Here is a 12,300-nt window from a genome sequence, read left to right as displayed (position 1 = left end):
AGACTCGAACTCGGGACCTTTGCCTTTCGCGGACAGGAAGTTCCATATCAGCCTACACTCCACTGCAGAGTGAAAATCTCATTCTGGAAACATCCCCCAGGATGTGGCAAAGCCATGTCTCCGCAATATCCTTTCTTTCAGGAGTGCAAGTTCTGCAAGGTTCGCAGGAGAGCTTCTGTAAAGTTTGGAAGGTAGGAGACGAGGTACTGGCAGAAGTAAAGCTGTGAGGACGGGGCGTGAGTCATGCTTGGGTAGCTCAGTTGGTAGAGCACTTGCCCGCGAAAAGTAAAGGTCCCGAGTTCGAGGCTCGGTCTGGCACACAGTTTTAATCTGCCAGGAAGTTTCATATCAGCGCACACTCCGCTGCAGAGTGAAAATTTCATTCTGTATCAATATGGGATGCAGGACGAACGTATCCGTTAGGACAGTGTGGCGAAATTTGGCCTTAATGGGCTATGTCAGCAGATGACTGACGACTTTCCTGACCTCGTGACTATATAGGTTGGACCCTAGACGACTGGAAAACCGTGGCCTGGTTAGATTACTCGCGACGTTAGTTGGTAAGAGCTGATGGTAGGGTTATAGTGTGACGCAGACCCCAAGGTGTCAACAGGGCACTATGCAAGCCGGTGGTGGCTCCACAATGATGTGGCCTGTGTTTAAATGGAATGGGATGGGTCCGCTGGTCCAACTGAATAGAGTATTGTCTGAAAATTATTACGTTGAGCTACTTGCAGACCATTTGGAGCTATTCATGGACATCATGTTTTCAAACAGTGATGTCACGTCACCGGGCCACAATTGTTCGCGACTGGTTTCTGCACAGTTCGAGCGAATGATTTGGCCACCCACATAGTCCGAATGAATACCAGACCAGCCAGGGTAGCCGAGAGCACTAACGGGCTGCTTCCTGGACTCGGGTAGGCGCGCCGGTCCCAGATCGAATCCGCCCAGCGGATTAACGACGACAGCCGGTGTGCCTGCCAGCCTGGATGTGGTTTTTAGGCGGTTTTCCACATCCTACTAGGTGAATACCGGGCTGGTCCCCACGTCCCACGTCAGTTACACGACGCGCAGACATCTGAAACACATTCACACTATTTCACGATTTACACTAGACGCAGACAGCTGTGGTACACTACTTCCAGCCCAGGGAGTGTGGGGTGACGGCAGGAAGGGCATCCGGCCACCCCTTAAAATTAACCATGCCAATTCCGTACTTAACCCTGCCGACCCTGCCCACAATGCGGGATAAAGGCAGTGGTAAAAGGAAGAAAAAAGATAGTCCGACATGAATCCCATCCAACATTTATGGGATGTATTAGAGAGAACATTCCGTGATCAAAATCCTGCATCGGCAACACCTTCGCAGTTATGGATGGCTATAGAGTCAGCATGGCTCAGTATTTCTGCAGGGGACTTCCAGTGACTTTTTCAGTCCATGCCACGTCGAGTTGCTGCACTACACAGGGCAAAGGGAGTTCCGACGCGATATTAGGAGGTATCCCACGGCTTTTGCCATCTCAGTGTAATCCAGCATCGAAACATTTTGGATTGACAGGTCATACACTTACATTTGTCTAAGCAACGATGAATCCTCTCGAGACCCATACGTATCGCTCTCGAAAACACAGTGAATATAATTACATGCTCATAGGGTCGTGAGTAAACGTACTTTGCATACCAAAGCCATGAATGTTACAATTGAAACATCCCCTTAGAAAAATTAATGAATTACTGTGCTGGTAAACCCCTTACGTTATTTGATTTTCAAACAGCTGAGCAGAACTGAACGTACTCAGACATTTCTCTCTTTACTTATTCTGATCATCACTAAACTGACACACAATATTTTTATCGCAACGTAATCTGACTGTCAATAATCCCTACATAAGAATGGCCCTGACTAACAATAACCTATACCTTTCATGAGTCACTTACCTCACAAAAATCTTCGTTACTCGAACTACTGCAATACAGCGAGCGCCAATACTCCCAGCTAAATAATACTGAAGGCACTAACTACTGATAGGCATAGTTAGCAAATGAAAGATTTTGATAGAGAACAAACAATGTATTTACCTTAATAGTGTTCAAAAGTCATTTTATAAAGTCATTTTATATATATATATATATATATATATATATATATATATATATATATATATATATATATATATATAACATCCAGTCTTACAAATTTCGTTTTTCTGACAGACACACGTCCAGATCGTCCGCTCTCAAAACTCTGCCATCTCTCTCCCCACATCCACGACTGCTGGCAGCTCACCTCCAACTGCGCAACGCTACGCGCTGTTCACATCCAACTGCCCAACACTACAATAGCGAATATTCCAACAATGCCAACCAGCCACAGGCTGCACACACCACAGCCAGTGATTTTCATACAGAGCGCTACGTGACGTTACCACCATAAAAACCTAAACAGCCTACTTATACAATGAAAAGTAACATCTGCCTCGCACTTTATATTGGTTTCCGGAGCAGAGCTTTAGGTGCAAGGTATGCAGACAGTAAGGAAGGAACGCATTACAGTTGGCTAAAATTACGTTTAGGACAGAAATGTTTGGCGGCTTTCTCAGCGCGCGGAGCGGCCACGCCGGAGAACTGGGCGACGTGCCTCCCGCTGCGTGTTTGCTGTCCCAGATGTGATCCCGCAACCAGAGAGGAAGCGGCCTGTTAGCCGCTCTCCACGTGGGCCGTGGGCCGTCCCCACACACCGACCACTCTGCTTCCTGACAGCCACGCTCCAAACGAAGCCGTCTATTGTCACAGCCCACTCAGTCTCTACACTGTCCTATACGCTGCCTTCAAACGAAACGGTAGTGATAAAATTACACTACTGGCCATTAAAATTGCTACACCACGAAGATGACGTGCTACAGACACGAAATTTTACCGACAAGAAGAAGATGCTGTGATATGCAAGTGATTAGCTTTTCAGAGCATTCACACGAGGTTGGCGCCGGTGGCGACACCTACAACGTGCTGACATGAGGAAAGTTTCCAACCGATTTCTCATACACAAACAGCAGTTGACCGGCGTTGCCTGGTGAAACGTTGTTGTGATGCCTCGTGTAAGGAGGAGAAATGCGTACCGTCACGTTTCCGACTTTGATAAAGGTCGGATTGTAGCCTATCGCGATTGCGGTTTATCGTATCGCGACATTGCTGCTCGCGTTCGTCGAGATCCAATGACTGTTAGCAGAATATGGAATCGGTGGATTCAGGAGTGTAATACGGAACGCCGTGCTGGATCCCAACGGCCTCGTATCACTAGCAGTCGAAATGACAGGCATCTTATCCGCATGGCTGTAACGGATCGTGCAGCCACGTCTCGATCCCTGAGTGAACAGATGGGGACGTTTGCAAGGCAACAACCGTCTGTACGAACAGTTGGACGACATTTGCAGCAGCATGGACTATTACCTCGGAGACCGTGGCTGCGGTTACCCTTGACGCTGCATTACAGACAGGAGCGCCTGCGATGGTGTACTCAACGACGAACCTGGGTGCACGAATGGCAAAACGTCATTTTTTCGGATGAATCCAGGTTTACAGCATCATGGTGGTCGCATCCGTGTTTGGCGACATCGCGGTGAATGCACATTGGAAGCGTGTATTCGTCATCGCCATACTGGCGTATCACCCGGCGTGATGGTATGGGGTGCCATTGGTTACACGTCTCGGTCACCTCTTGTCCGCATTGACGGCACTTTGAACAGTGGACGTTACATTTCAGATGTGTTACGACCCGTGGCTCTACCGTTCATTCGACCCCTGCAGAACCCTACATTTGAGCAGGATAATGCACAACCGCATGTTGCAGGTCCTGTACGGGCCTTTCTGGATACAGAAAATGTTCGACTGCTGCCCTGGCCAGCACATTCTCTAGATCTCTCACCAACTGAAAACGTCTGGTCAATGGTGGCCGAGCAACTGGCTCGTCACAATACGCCAGTCACTACTCTTGATGAACTGTGGTATCGTGTTGAAGCTGTATGTGCAGCTGTACCTGTACACTCCATCCAAGCTCTGTTTGACTTAATGCCCAGGCGTATCAAGGCCGTTATTAAGGCCAGAGGTGGTTGTTATGGGTACTGATTTCTCAGGATATATGCACCTAAATTGCGTGAAAATGTAATCACATGTCAGTTCCAGTATAATATATTTGTCCAATGAAAACCCGTTTATCAACTGCATTTCTTCTTGGTGTAGCAATTTTAATGGCCAGTAGTGTATTTTACTTGTTGTAAATAGTGGGGAGAAATTTATCGCTGTCATATTCTACTGCATTCTCCATGGCTCGCTCCCAACAATAGTGCGCTCTCTCGACTCCACTTCCAGATTCGTACGACTTTTTTCTGACTAGTTTGAGGGGCCTCTCTCCACGACTTGCTCATCTCAGAGCAGCACTTGCGCCCAACGTCCTCAGTTATTTATCGATTGTCATTTTTTATTTGTAGTTCACTGTTGCTGTTTGAGTTCACACACTGTCATATTGTCACTCGGAGATAGTGATCAGAGCTGTGGATGCTAGAAAATTGAGTGCCAAGTGAAGATATCGGAAGATTTTCGACATATTCTTCCGTTTGAGTTCATTAGAGCGCTGACAACAACGGAGGCAGCCAGAAACATTTGGGCCGTGTCTAGGGCTAATGCCATTGCACAGAGTACGGCAGTAAACTGGTTTCCTCGTTTTAAGGGGCATCGTTTTGGCGTTAGTGACTCTCCACTTTCAGGAAGAGGTTTGATGTAGATCGTTTAAAAGCATTAATCCACACTGATCCACATCATTGTATTCCAGAGCTTGCAAATGTGATGAGCTATGATTATCCCATCATCGTGCGACATTTGCATGTAATAGGGAAGATTCAAAAATCGGGCGTATGGGTACCGTATGCTCTAAGCCAGAATCACAAAAACCAGCGGGTAGCCGTATGTGCATCTCTGCTTGCTGTATAGTTATCAGTGACGAAAACTGTTGTTCTTACGCTAACCTAAGGAAAAGAAAGGTGTGACAGTCCAAACAAAGCAGCAACTCCCCGTACAAAGAACTGAACGCATCCACAAAAGATAATGTTAAGCATCTGGTGGAACAGCGCCGGTGTGGTGTATTATGCATTTCTTCTCCGAGCTAAAATTTATTGTCAACAACTCAGACGTCTTGCACACACAATTCAAGAACAACCACCATGAAAACTGCGTGACGTGATACTACTCCATGATAACGCACGCCCACATTGTGCTAGACTGACAGAAAACACTACAAGCGAGTAAGGTTGGGTAGTCATTCCGCACCCACCTTATTAACCTCATCTTGCGTTCTCAGAATTTTACTTTTTCCGTTTTATATCCAACAACCTTCAAGTACCTTTCGGGATGAAAATGCTCTCCGAACATGGCTCGACACGTTCTTCTCCTCAAAACCACGTGATTTCTACAGTCGCGGAATCGAAAAACTACCCCAGCGTTGGCAGACTTGCAAATAGCGAAGGAGAATACGGGGTGTTCAAAAAGAATCTCCGCATTGTCGTATGATTGTCAGCCGAGCGTGGGTATGATTGTTCGCCTGCCTGGGTTACTTCTCTTCATGAGGACTCTCCCAACATTCCACTGTTTCGGTATCTCAGCCAGTGTCAGTAGTATCGTTGGTGTGTGTCGTTACGTGTTGACGTGAACGTTTTAGTTCCTTTGTTCGTTTGTTTCGTTTTTGTCAGTGTGAAAATGCTAATCATTGAAGGACATGTGTTTTTAGTCGAACAAGTGTCCAAAGCTGGCAGTAAATACACAGCTTCAGTTCGTCAAACATTTAATTCAGTTTTCCCGGAGACAACACTCCCACACCGCGATACTCTGAGAGAGATTTGATTAACAAATTTCGAAGTACGGGTTCAGTGACAGATGCACCGAGAAGTGGTCGTCGTCCTAGCGTTTTGCCTGAGGATAAACTACTGGGTATTTCCGATAAAATGTCCAGGAGTCGGAAAAAGTCAGTAAGAAAACTCGCCCACACAGCTGTAAGGAAAAAATTTGAACTTTTCGCATTCAAAGTGAGAGTCGTGCAAGAACTGAAAAATACTGATCATGGAAAGAAACTGCATTGTTGTCCATGGTTCAAAAATTTCGTTCAACAAAATGGAAGGGATATTCTTTATGAAACGTTTTTCACTGATGAGGTGTGGTTTCATTTATTCGGGTACATGAACTCGCAAAATTCTCACATGTGAAGTCCAGCAAATCCATTGAGTATTCATGAGGAACCACTTCATTCTGTGAAAATAGGAGTTTGGATTGCAATTTCTAGAAGTCAGATTGTGGGTCCCATATTTTTCAACGAAACAATAAACGCACAACGATACTGCATCCATTCGGTATATTCACAGCAGCATACGGCACGCGCGGCTAACAAAGATACGGCACCGCGGAGAGACTTTTTGAACACCTCGTATATTACCAGAGTCTGAAGTTATGTGTATCTGTTGTGTTTATTAAACTTATTGAAAACCGCTACGAATTTACCTACGAACCCAATACAATCTATATCCTTTTGAAGTGATAATAGATCAACATATCTATGAACTCAATAGCTTTCAAGTAAGGTGGGGTCCCACCGCACATCGCTCGTGGAGTTCATCTGCTTTTACGAAACACATTTGGAAAAAGCGAATTATCAGCCGATCGTTACTAAATTCTGGGCCAGCACGGTCACCTGATTTCACTCCTTGTGACTTCTGGTTATGGGGTTACCTGAAAAGAGGGTTTACCAGGACATCATTCACACGTATTCTGATCAAGAGAGGCAGCCAGCGTACCTACAGAAATGCTTCGTTCTGCTGCGCAGAATACAAACCTGCGCTTTCAGATACTTATGGACGCTGATGGGCGTATTGAGCTCTTATTGTGGCAGAAATGGTATGATATACCGTAGCGGGACATTAAAAGTGTTTCAGTTGAATTGATTCTGCATTATTTCTCTTCCTCATGTCCTTGGCGTTAATGCCACCAAGTTTGTTACTCGTACGGTAATTAGTTTCTGTGTTATAACGTGTTCAATAGGGAAAGTTTAATAATAACCACCCGGCATTTAATAACAGCACGGAACTCGGTTTTCTCCATTTTTAGTCGCAGTCGACACACTGACAATTTCAGACGACTGTCAACAATGAACTGCACACTGTACATTGTTGAAATTATTTATAGAATGCTTGGTTAATGAAGCTTACCTACCATGAAGACGCAACCAAAATGTTTCATTCTTTCATTAAATCTACCGGACTTGCCAAACAACCCTCGTATTCTATTTCTTTAAATTTCACAAAATATTTGACCATTTTTTCAGTTTTTTTTCCAGAATTGGGAGCCCGCTCTCAGTGGGTGCTATGGTAGACATCTACATCTACATACATACTCCGCAATCCACCATACGGTGCGTGGCGGAGGGTACCTTGTTCCACAACTAGCATCTTCTCTCCCTGTTCCACTCTCAAACAGAACGAGGGAAAAATGACTGCCTATATGCCTCTGTACGAGCCCTAATCTCTCTTATCTTATCTTTGTGGTCTTTCCGCGAAATGTAAGTTGGCGGCAGTAAAAGTGTACTGTAGTCAGCCTCAAACGCTGGTTCTCTTAATTTCCTCAGTAGCGATTCACGAAAAGAACGCCTCCTTTCCTCTAGAGACTCCCACCCGAGTTCCTGAAGCATTTCCGTAACACTCGTGTGATGATCAAACCTACCAGTAACAAATCTAGCAGCCCGCCTCTGAATTGCTTCTATGTCCTCCCTCAATCCGACCTGATAGGGATCCCAAACGCTCGAGCAGTACTCAAGAATAGGTCGTATTAGTGTTTTATAAGCGGTCTCATTTACAGATGAATCACATCTTCCCAAAATTCTACCAACGAACCGAAGACGACTATCCGCTTTCCTCACAACTGTCATTACATGCTTGTCCCACTTCATATAGCTCTGCAATGTTACGCCCAAATATTTAATCGACGTGACTGTGTCAAGCGCTGCACTACTAATGGAGTATTCAAACATAACAGGATTCTTTTTCCTATTCATCTGCATTAATTTACATTGATCTATATTTAGAGTTAGCTGCCATTCTTTACACCAATCACAAATCCTGTCCAAGTCATCTTGTATCCTCCTACAGTCACTCAGCGACGACACCTTCCCGTACACCACAGCATCATCAGCAAACAGCCGCACATTGCTATCCACCCTATCCAAAAGATCATTTATGTAGATAGTAAACAACAGCGGACCTACCACACTTCCCTGGGGCACTCCAGATGATACCCTCACCTCCGATGAACACTCACCATCGAGGACAACGTACTGGGTTCTATTACTTGAGAAGTCTTCGAGCCACTCACATACTTGGGAACCAATCCCATATGCTCGTACCTTAGTTAGGAGTCTGCAGTGGGGCACCGAGTCATACGCTTTCCGGAAGTGAAGGAATATGGCATCCGTGTGATACCCTTCATCCATGGTTCGCAAGATATCAGGTGAAAAAAGAGCGAGTTGCGTTTCGCAGGAGCGATGCATTCTAAAGCCGTGCTGATGCATGGACAGCAACTTCTCTGTCTCAAGGAAATTCATTATATTCGAACTGAGAATATGTTCGAGAATCCTGCAACAAACCGATGTTAAGGATATTGGTCTGCAATTTTGAGGATCCGTCCTTCTGCCCTTCTTATATACAGGCGTCACCTGCGCTTTTTTCCAGTCGCTCGGGATTTTACGTTGGGCAAGAGATTCGCGATAAATGAAAGCTAAGTAAGGAGCCAATGCAGTAGAGTACTCTCTGTAAAACCGAATTGGAATCCCATCAGGACCTGGCGATTTATTTATTTTCAACCCATTCAGCTGCTTCACAACCCCAGGGATGTCTATCACTATGTCCTCCATACGGGAATCTGCACGAGACTCAAACGGCGGTATGTTTGTACGATCCTCCTGCGCGAAAGATTTCTCAAATGCTAAATTTAAAATTTCAGCTTTCGTTTTGCTGTCTTACGTTGCCATGGCAGACTGATCAGTGAGTGACTGGACGGAAGCCTTCCAAACGCTTACCTATTTTACGCAAGACCAGAATTTCCTTGGGTTTTCAGCAAGATCTTTTGCTAAGGTATGACGGTGGTAGTGATTGAATGCTTCGCGCATCGCTCTTTTTACAGCAGCACTAATCTCTACTAACTTTTGCCTGTCCTCATTCTCCCGATCTTTCTTGTACCGCGAGTGCAACTGCCTTTGCTTCCTGAGCATTCTCCGAATTGCGCTGTTAAACCACGGTGGGTCTTTTCCGTCCGTAACCCACTTTTTCGGCACATACTTGTCCAATGTGTGATTTACAATGTGTTTAAAAATTGTCCATAATTCTTCCACGTCCATCGTACCAGAAGTAAATGAAGCCGATTCATTTACTAAGTGGGATGCTAACAACTGCTTATCTGCTCTTTCTAGTAAGAATACTCTCCTAGCCTTCTTGACCGACTTTTTAACTTTCGTAACCATAGTCGTAATGACAACATCATGATCACTAATCCCTGTCTCAACACTGACACCGTCGATGAGGTCTGGTCTGCTTGGTTAATGAAGCTTACCAACCATGAAGACGCAACAAAAATGTTCCATTCTTTCATATAAATGTACCAGACTTACCATACCACCCTCGTATTTTATTTCTTTAAATTTCACAAAATATTTGACCATTTTTTTTCAGTTTTTTCCCAGAATGGAAAGCCCGCTCTCAGTGGGTGCTATGGTAGATGACTAATGCGGTGTCAGGAATTTGTTTGCTCTCTTTGCTGACTGTGTTCTCACTCTTGCCCGCAGAGATGCTCCCGGACGCGCTGAAGTCGGACTGCTCCAAGTGCTCCGCGAAGCAGAAGGAGAACGTGCGCAAGGTGGTGGACTTCATGATGAAGCAGCGGGCGGCCGACTGGGCGCGCCTGTCGCGAAAGTACGACCCGGAGGGGCTGCACCAGAAGCGCATCGAGGCCAAGCTGAAGGAGCAGCAGCTGCAGCAGCAGCGCCAGCAGCAGCAGCGGCAGTGAGCAGACATCTACTGGAACCCGCAGCCCTCGCTTGTTCTGGACGACCCACGTGCAGACGGCATAGTGTGGACTCGGTGTGTGACACAAATTCCACCAGCGAAAATAAGTTTCAGTGCCGCGCGACCAACACATCGAATCGTCGGACGCTGTTTACATGCTATATTGGATTGTACCTCCTTCCACATCACACCACTTACATGTCAAGTGGGTGCTGCCTTAGCCAGCCTACCCGACGTGTTCAGTACAGCTACTGGACAAATATACGGGCTGGCTAGCCTGGACGTGCTTGTGTTCGCCAGTGTCAGCCTTCAGAACTCCACACGCAAGAAGCGATTATTAACATGTGCTGTACCTACCAGGATTCGCCGATTTCCGTTCATTAAACGGTTGTCAGTGAGATCGCTTATTTAGTATATTAATAACATGAGCATCCATCGGCTGTCAGAGTGGCTACGCGTACCACTGCAAATAAAACAACGGCAAATTTCGACACACTGATTGACATTCTTCTTTAGTAAATGTATATTTTCAATACAATGTTATGTAAATTTTTCTGTCTTTTGTAAATTTGTTTAAATACATGTAAATTATAAAAACTGCGTAGCACATTTCCTTTTTATCTTTTTACCATCTTATTTATTGCAACGTACGAGGGTTTATTGTACAATTATCGATATACTGAAAAATATCTGTTGGTAGTCTTAGTCGACCATGAGTTGCTATCTGACTTAAGTTGGCTCTCTTTAAACGCACGGTTATGCCCCCAGTATCATTTGCATCGAAATTATCATTATACTCTAAGTATTAAACAAAAATATGGTGATTGCTAGCTACGAAATCAATAATGCGGTGATTAGCATATGATACCAAATTAAGATTTATTCAGAACGGGATGAGCAATATTCCTAGCATATCATGACAATACAATACACTCGCTAACCTAACTAGCCTATCATTGGCACAATGTATCCTCTTTTCCTAACTACTTAAGTCAACACTGAACCCGCAAGTGACTCTATTGCAGTTCTGCCTGAACGGACACAGACTCAGAGAGCGCCAGTCAAAGAGATAGCGGAGTACGAACTCATTTAGAATTACAGTGCCCTACTTTGGCTGATGATTGCTAATATCACCGTAATTCTCCGTGATGATTACGACGGTCGGCCCAGCCAACGTCGTGATGCCGTCTTTCCCGTGAGCAAGTTTTGCTTTAATCTCCAACGTGGACGTGGTTTGCGCCCGTAAACTCCTGTACGTAAGTGCTCAATTGTGGAGTCCGTCACTAGTCAATACTCAAGCTACTTGTACATATGCCAAGAGTTGTTTGGTCGACTCAAGTGCACGGCAGCAAAGGTACACTTCAGATTGCATATGAACACCACAAGTTAGTACAAATCTGTTTCTCTCCTCAGAGGAACAGATAATGCTACGTGTGTGGAGTCGTATGCTCTACACTATTCAGACTTGGAGAGTAACCACTGGACTCAATGCCGGTAACTTCTCCAACCTATTTCTCTCCACGCTCTCCAAGCACGGCAGCCAGACACCGCGACTGCTCTAGTCCACTACCGACCCCCGAGTTCCTTCAGAGTTTTTGCAAACCTGGCCGTTCTTCGCTGCATGGATCCGTGCGCGTTGGTAGCCAATCACGACACAGACTACCATGTATCCGTGCGCGTTTGTAGCCAACCACGACACAGAATTCTCCCGCGGTTACTGTTGCCGCCAAACTTTTAACATGTATCTCTACGCGCTCTGCGCCAATCCCGTCACAGTCTTCCGCAAATTTTCCACTGTGGCGCGAAATCATCTTTCTCTCTTTCGCATATAGCTCCTCCTCGCTTCTTGTTGTGATGGCCCAGCCTCTCCGAACGTCTTTGGTGGTCTGAAGTGCCAACCGACAAAGGGGTCCGGCCGCGGCCATCCCGTTAGTTTGACATGACACACACAACTTCCTTTTCTGTGTCCATTCTCTCCTATCGGTGGGCCAATTATCAATTATTATTCGGTGTATTACTACTGATTCAGCATCATGCAAGGTGCAAAATCTGCTACCTTACATTATGAACACGTATCTAAATTGATCTGTTTCCGTCCGGCGGCTTAACGACGGAGGCCGGTGTGCCGGCCAGCCTGGATGTGGTTTTTAGGCGGTTTTCCACATCCAACTACGTGAATGCCGGGCTGGTCCCCACGTGCCGCCTCAGT

The 12,300-nt window shown here is 45.6% G+C and overlaps 1 protein-coding gene across 1 annotated transcript in view; it reads left to right on the top strand.

The window, feature by feature from the left end:
• LOC126262219 (ejaculatory bulb-specific protein 3-like) overlaps positions 1-10,691 on the top strand; it is a 42,186-nt gene extending 31,495 nt beyond the window's left edge. Inside the window, exon 2 of the mRNA XM_049958656.1 lies at positions 9,872-10,691. Coding sequence (XP_049814613.1) covers positions 9,872-10,092 — 221 coding nt within the window. The 3' untranslated portion in view covers positions 10,093-10,691. The remainder of the gene's footprint in view (positions 1-9,871) is intronic.
• Positions 10,692-12,300: the final 1,609 nt, after the last annotated feature.

This window comes from Schistocerca nitens, chromosome 6 (assembly GCF_023898315.1).
Source record: "Schistocerca nitens isolate TAMUIC-IGC-003100 chromosome 6, iqSchNite1.1, whole genome shotgun sequence".
Classification (NCBI taxonomy): domain Eukaryota; kingdom Metazoa; phylum Arthropoda; class Insecta; order Orthoptera; family Acrididae; genus Schistocerca; species Schistocerca nitens.
Note: the sequence above shows the minus strand (reverse complement) of the source record. Positions and strands in the feature narration are given on the sequence as shown.